General features: G+C 33.9%; 1 protein-coding gene across 1 annotated transcript in view; it reads right to left on the reverse strand.

Moving 5' to 3' along the window:
* LOC129677283 (cilia and flagella-associated protein 47-like) overlaps nt 1-8,374 on the reverse strand; it is a 603,052-nt gene that overhangs the window by 250,813 nt on the left and 343,865 nt on the right. Inside the window, 4 exon segments of the mRNA XM_055607932.1 lie at nt 85-228; nt 2,590-2,639; nt 2,642-2,785; nt 6,061-6,277. Coding sequence (XP_055463907.1) covers nt 85-228; nt 2,590-2,639; nt 2,642-2,785; nt 6,061-6,277 — 555 coding nt within the window.

Here is an 8,374-nt window from a genome sequence, read left to right on the forward strand (position 1 = left end):
ATTTTATAATTAACTACATTGATTATTATCTATATATTTTTCATTTACATATTAATAATATAAGGAAGAATCCATGATTTATACCTTAATTTCACATTCCATCATGGGTTTAAATGTCAAAGGATGTTGTATAGTTTCACCAGGGGCAACATGTAAAATTTGAGGTCCATAAAACCACTCTCCTTCTACTTTAACTTGAAATTTTGAAGGTTTCTTTGTTTCATTTTTCTAAAACATGGAAACAGTTACACATATGTTAGAAGGATGATGTTGGTAAAATTGAATTACATACTCATTCTTATTTTTAAGGCATTGGAACTATAATTAGGCTGGGCATGGTTACACAAGCCTATAACTCAAGTACCTGGAACCCTTATGTATGTGCATCCCGGAGTTCAAAAGCAGGCTAGGATCTATTGTTGAGTTCAAGGCCAGCCTGAGCTGCATAGTGAGACCTGGTTGCAAATGTGCAAGGGCTGGAATAGAGTTCAGTAGTAGAGCAGTTGCCTAGCATGCACAAGAATTACAAAGGTTCCAGTAGAAAAAGGGGGAAGAAAGAGATGAGATGGGATAGGGAGAGGTGTAGAATTAACAAAATTAAATATAAAGAAAATAATCACATGAAAAAATACAATAAAATCATCCATGTATGTACAAGCCAATTTAATTATTTTTAAATAATAATCATAACAGGGCTTAGAATTAATATTTGATAAAATACTGTAATTATTACGAATTATTCTGTGTGTTATAAAAAAATTTTAGAATGTGACATTTAAAAAGTTTTATGAAGAACAATTCTTAAAAATGTGAATGAAAGCCAGGTGCAGTTTTGTACGCCTGTAATCCCAACACTTGAGGAAGTAGAGACAAGGCTACACAGAGAAACCATGTCTCTAGATATTAATATCTTGAGAAATTAAATGTTTGGTTTAATGAAGATCAATTTATGATACTTTATGACAAATGGTCAATTAAACAAAAGTGATATGATCCTGGATGATATAATTTATTACTGTTCAAAAATAATAAAATGTGTTGAACAGAGTTTCTATCTATCATTATAACAAATTTTGGTGCATCAGTCTGACTGCGGTATATCTTTAGTAATTAGATAAACAAAAGTTAACTTATTCTAAGTACAGAAATTCTCCTAAAATCAATTACCTAATTATATGCTGTATTATCACTTTGTCCAATAGAGGACAATGGCTTTTCTTAGTGCCCATGTACCTATATTATTCATATGTTTAAATCTAAAGAATTTGGAGAAGTGATCTGAGCATCCATATCTCGGGATGGTGATTCCAAGAGAAATAACTTTTCTTAGTTATTTGATGAGAGGTTAAGGATATTACAGTCACATGTTTAAACAAATAGATTCAACAGAAACGATGCTTCTGTTGTAGCTGAGTTTATATTAGGGAAGGAACCTGACATAATAAAAATAAATAATTTTTAGTATAAAATACAATTATAAATATACAGCTCTCAAGATGAGACGTTAGAAGGATTTTGAGACAGTAGAAGTGGGTGCGGATCTCCAAAATACACCATCCTGAAATTTATTTCTCAAACATTTAAAAATGAATATTCAGAGGCAGTAGAAAGAGAATTATGTCTGTAAATTTGACCATTTGTGAAATAAAGTATCATATTATATGGAACATCTGCATTAGTGAACAGTACGTACACACAGAGGCTTTTCTATGGTCCTATGTCTTTCCGGCTGGGAAAAATCTTTACACAGGAAGAAGAGCTGGTGTGATGATTGCCCTTGTTAAGGATTATCTTAGATTGTTGTCACCTGGAGGACATTATCTACCTAGTAAGATAAACTTTTCTTCCTTCGCAGAGTCTCCCTTCAAAATTTCTAGCCAGCTGCAACCTCCCTTCTCTAGATATTCACAATCCAATCATTTCTTTCATCTTTTATATCAGCTGTGGGTATGTTGTTCCTCTGGTGAGCTTGTATATGGTTTTCACCTTTCTGAATGGAAATACACTTGTATTTTTCTCCCTGCTAATCTGTTTAATACTACACACACACACATACACAGACACAAACACACACACACACACACACACACACACACACACACACACATTTAAAGGTAGATTAGACATAACAATCAGAGTGTACTAAAAAGAAAAAGAAATTCTCCTGATCTATGCAATGGCCCCTAAAAATTTGGATATTTTTACATTGTCTTTGTCAGTTGTAACTTTCTAAAGAACACATGAAACTGGAAGGAAAAATTGTTCACTTCCACAAGTCCTGGCCTCTGATACTAGAAGAAATGCTTCTTCACTTCAGGACAAGTAACAGGAGTCCACAGTTAAATATACAAATGTTTATTTCCTGGCTATTAGTAAATCTTTATTATAAATTTGAAATACTGCACAAGCAAGGTAGAAACAGTCTAATAATGGTTCCAGTTTGTGTCAAAACAAAATTCATTTTCTCAAATACGTACGTAATATATTTGTTTCTTTATGTTGGTCAGTATTCATACAGAACCATATATTATGGCCAGGTTCTCCACTAGTATATGAAAATAAAGTCACAACAAATAAGTTTTCACTTACTATTGGGATATACTGTGTAAGTGGTTCAAATGCTGGTGTTTTAAAAAAAATTCAACCTCTGGTTCTTCTTCATTTACTATACCTTCAAGTATATACACACGTACATCATATTTTGATACCAACAAAAGTTTACAAGGGTATCTTCCAGGTCCAAGAGGAACAAATTGTAGAGGAATTGAAGCAGTTCCTTCTAAAGGTAGGAAAATAATTTGAAAGCAGTAGTCATTTTAAATGTAAGACCTAAAATCGTCTTTGGTAAAACATATTTAATATTATTCTGTGAAGTTGTACCTACAAAGAATATACTAGGTATCTTTAACATTTGATATTCTATCTACATATTATCACACGGATACATTTTTGAATGAGAGATGTCTTTCATATTTTTGTGAAAGAGATATTCCATCCTAAAAAGTCAATAGGATCTCCATGTTTTGAAAGATATCCCTATATTGTTTTTACTTTACATTTTGGATAACAAGTCAGGGAAAGAGAAACGGGTATTTCAAGGGTTTTTCAGTGTTTAAAATTAAATTAACATAAAATATTTGATTAGTCAGAGAAAACCAAATAGCTTCATCTAACTCACAGTGAGAGACTTAATGAAAAATTTACAAAGATGATACAATATTACCTTGATGTTCTCTTGCACAAATAACCTATATACTTTTCAATTTGAGAACGTGATATAAATACCCAGGAACTAATATTTGACATTATAAAGAAAGCCAAGGGTATTCTTATGTCTATATTAGAATCCAAAAGTTAACCGCAAGACTCTAAAAAATAAAATCAGACTCCTTTCCGTCCAAATTAAAATAAAAATCATTGTGTCAGAATTTATGAAAATATTGGTTTTATATTTTAATTTATTATTATTGTTAATTACAATTTATTCACTTTGTATCCTGACTGCAGCATAGCCCACTCCCTCATCTCTTCGCGGTGGCACCTTCCCTCCCTTTTTCTCCCCTATATCCTTCCACTAGTCCACTGATAGGAGAGGTCCTCCTCCCCTACCATTTGACCCTAGCCTACCAGGTTTCATCAGGACTATGTGAATCCTCTTTTCTCTGTGGCCTAGTTAGGCCACCTCGCCAGGGGGAGGTGATCAGAGAGCAATCAAAAAGACCTCTAAGGCATGCATTGTCACTTGAGTTTTTGATACTAGCCATTCTGATGGGTGTAAGGTGAAATTTCAGGGTCGTTTTGATTTGCATTTCCCTGATGACTGGGGATTTTGCCTGCTCTTTGATCACCTCACCCTGGCAAGGTGGCCTTACTAGGCCACAGAGAAAGAGGATCCAGACAGTCCAGATGAGACCTGATAGTCTAAGATCAGATAGTAGGGGAGAAGAACCTCCTCTATTAGTAGGCTGGGGGGGATGGGGAGGAAGAGGGAGGGAGAGTGGGACCTGGAAGAGATGAGGGAGGGGGCTAGAATCAGGATACAAAGTGCATAAATTGTAACAAATAATAATAAAAAAGAATTTTAAATTATATTTTCATTCTGGTTGACTGTAAGTATTGTAGAGTAAATAAGAAGTGACTACTATAAGGGAGAAAGAATAAGTGTGTGAACTGAGGTATACACATTCCTGAACATGACAGCCATTCAGATTAGTATTGAAGGACAGAGGAAACCAGGTTAGGACTAAAATATCCTGTGTTATTACTTTCTCTTAAACAAACCCGAGTTGCAAATTTTTAAATTAAACTGCATTTACTAAGTGTTCTATTTGTTAACACAAAATGGCAGTGTGTATTCTATATAAAATGTGTTAGTCTTGTTTTCAACTTTTAAATTTTAGAAAAAGATATGTGGGATGGTATTACTAATTTTGAACTGACCAAAGTTGCAGAATGGACCAATGATGACTTATTTTAGAGTCTGAGTGTATTTGGAGGATTATATGCCATAATTAGTCTTCTCATATCCAAAGTTACATGAGAGTCAATACTATTTTATTCAAGATACTTAGTACAATATCTTAAATAAACCCCATAACAAAAATATATGAAGCATGAGGATAATGGTTTGATATACATAAAATTTGATGTGCCTATTCACATTTGTAGTCTTGCTATGGCAAATCAAATGAGAAAAATTCAGAATTTTAAAATCCCAAATAAATTATAAAGTATAACTTAATAAACTAGTTTATTTAATTTTCCATCATATAAAAGTTCATCAAACATGGAAGTAAGGAAGTAATATATTATGTTACTTGCAACTTTCTAATTAATTTTTATCTGTATTACTACCAAACAATAAACAGAATCTCTTCATTTGATAATGTGAAAACTATACTTATATACTAATTTGTACCCATATGTCTGTCAAAATACTTTTGTTGAAAATTATTCTATGATAATTACATGGACATAGAAAAGGTGACCAAATTATTAACCATATTTCCAACTATACATGGAAAGTTCTTTACCAAAATACAAGTCATACATGCAAATTTCAGTTTTGTGCTTTGTAATTGTTTTGTTTCATGAAAAAGAAGGAAATTTGAATATGTATTCCATGTATAATGATAGTTCTCTTGATAAAGATAGATTAATATTATTCAAGAAAAGTGTTTATTTTTTCTGAAGTGATTGGCTAAAATTAATTTGATGATTTAATACCAAACATACTGTAATACTCAGTAAAATAACCTTAATATAATTGACCTATATCAGTTACATAATAATTATTAAAATGTGAGCTCTCAGCTTGCTGCTTAGCTTCCATACTTGCCTGCTGTGAGCTAGTCATTATTCTTATTTACATAGCCAATTTTCAAGATATTTATTGATAATTACCAATTATTTTACTATTGCACATGATTTTAAGATATATGCATGTATGTGTATATATGCATATAAATTCAGTTTTCGTAGCCCACAATTAAATCTTTCCTTAGTTTCATTAATAGATACCTGTTTTTAAGCTGTCTCAACTTCATTGTTAGGTTCATGTGTTTTGAATCATTCATATCCTTGAATATTAGCTTACTAGGATAAAAATTTCTAGACTATTCATTTGTTTCTTTCAATTTTCTCTTTTACTTCTAAATATTTTACCATGAGTACAAAACCAGAAGACCAATAAGTGAAAGTATACTTAAATAATTTTTGCCATAAATATAATCCACCATAAATAAAACTAAAGATAGCACTAGTTAAAAATTTACAGTCTTAGTATTACCCAGCAAGTTAACAGGACCTAAAATAAATAAAATGAAAATAAATGTCAGCAAAATATATAGTTTTACTATCTTATTAATATTTATAGTATGTATGTATCAATATTCATATTAACCTAATTTATGCCTTCCTGAGCACAATTATAATAAAAGCATGCATCAGCATACCAGTATTAAATACATTATATAAATGATAAAGAACATGGTTATGTCAAAGATACATTACTCATGAATAAATAACTTTCTCTTCTAGTATGATCCTGCCTTTAAATATTTCTAATACAGCTAGATATTACAATCAAAAATTCTTGATTACCTGTTATTATTTTGGTTTTAATTTCAAGAGATTGACTATGGACAGCTGGAAGTTCTGGAATCTGAGGGATGTAAATTTTCCTGGGTATGTTAAAATGTGCAGGAAGGCTCAGTGCTGAGGTATATAAAATGGATTTAGGCTTCTTCAAATTTGACATATGAAAGAGCAAAAGGCACTGTAAGTGAACATTGAAATTTTATTGTAATTTTTCATAACTTTTATCTCCAAAACACATTACATGTTCAGATAAAACATGTGAGGGAAAGCATAAACAAAATATTAAAAAACATAAACAATTCTAAAGAGAATTGTTATCATACAACTGAATGAAAAGAATCACTAACCCATACAAGTTACCAATGATGTCATCTTTAACAATGGCTCACACACCCCTCTTTTAGTGATTACAGTGACTGATAACTTTTCTTGCAAGGAAAATATTCCATTAAAGGACAATGTTGAAATCCTGCTTTATTTCTTCTGTAGAAGCCTACATGCCTTCATATCTATACACCAAACACTAACATAATTTGCAGGATTTACCAAGCTACTATCTTCACAAATGACATTTTTGACTATATATATCCAATATATATAAAGAACTAAACAAGCTGAAAAGCAACAAACCAAGTAATCCACTTAAAAAATGGGGAACAGAGCTAAAGAGAGAATTCTCTGCAGAGGAATATCGAATGGCAGAGAAGCACTTAAAGAAATGCTCAACCTCATTAGCCATTAGGGAAATGCAAATCAAAACAACCCTGAGATTTCACCTTACACCCATCAGAATGGCCAAGATGAAAATCTCAAGGGACAACACATGCTGGAGAGGTTGTGGAGAAAGGGGAACCCTTCTCCACTGCTGGTGGGAATGTAAACTGGTACAACCACTCTGGAAATCAATCTGGCGCTTTCTCAGACAACTAGGAATAGCGCTTCCTCAAGATCCAGCCATACCACTCCTAGGCATATACCCAAAAGAGGCGCAAGTACACAACAAGGACATTTGTTCAACCATGTTTGTAGCAGCTTTATTTGTAATAGCCAGAAGCTGGAAACAACCCAGATGCCCCTCAACTGAAGAATGGATGCAGAAACTGTGGTACATCTATACAATGGAGAATTACTCAGCAATGAAAAATAAGGAAATCATGAAAATTGCAGGTAAATGGTGGGACTTGGAAAGGATCATCCTGAGTGAGTTGACCCAGAAGCAAAAAGACACTCACGGTATATACTCACTCATATAAACATACAATATAGAATAAACCCACTAAAAGCTGTACATCTAAACAAACTAAGCAAAAGAGAGGACCCTAACTAAAATGTTCAATCCCCATCCTGAAAGGCAAAGAGGATGGACATCAGAAGAAAACGAAAATAGGAAACAACCTCGGAACCCGCTACAGAGGGCCTCTGAAAGCCAGAAGAAAACAGGAAACAACCTTGAAACCTGCCACAGAGGGCCTCTGAAAGCTTCTGCAGTATAGACTGTCAAAGCAGATGCTGAGCCTGATGGCCAACTGATGGGCAGAGTGAATGGAATTTTATGTAAGAAGTGGGAAATAGTAAGAGCTGGAGGGAACGGGAACTCCACAAGCAGAGCAACAGAACAAGATAATTTGAACACAGGGAACTTCCCAGAGACTCATACTCCAACCAAGGACTATTTGTGGAGATGACCTGGAACCCCTGCACAGGTGTAGCCCATGGCAGTTCAGTTTCCAAGTGGGTTACATAGTAATGGGAAGAGGGACTGCCTCTGACATAATCTGATTGGCCTGCTCGTTGATCACTTCCCCCTGAGGGGGGAGCAGCCTTACCAGGCCACAGTAGAGGACAATGCAGCCACTTTTGATGAGAACTGATAGACTAAGATCAGAAAGAAGGAGAGGAGGACCTCCCCTATCAGTGGACTTGGGGAGTGGCATGCATGCAGAAAGGGGAGGGAGGGTGGGATCGGCAGGGGAGGAGGGAGGGGCTTATGGGGGGGATACAAAATGAATAAAGTGTAATTAATAAAAAATAAATAAAAGATTTAAAAAAAAACAAGTAGGTTTAAGGCCTTTTTGGGTGTCCAGATCAAATTGAAAAGCAGATCCACTCAGCATTTAACCTAGAAATAATTCCTGAACTAATGCAGGGATGAGTTTTATGCCACCATGAAAAAGTCAGCTGTGGAAATTTAAAGGCCAGAGGGACCTACATATGTCTAGCATACTAGGAGAAAGAAAGAAAGAAAGAAAGAAAGAAAGAAAGAAAGAAAGAAAGA

The sequence above is a fragment of the Psammomys obesus genome, unplaced genomic scaffold, assembly GCF_907164565.1.
Source record: "Psammomys obesus unplaced genomic scaffold, mPsaObe1.curated_primary_1811, whole genome shotgun sequence".
Lineage (NCBI taxonomy): Eukaryota > Metazoa > Chordata > Mammalia > Rodentia > Muridae > Psammomys > Psammomys obesus.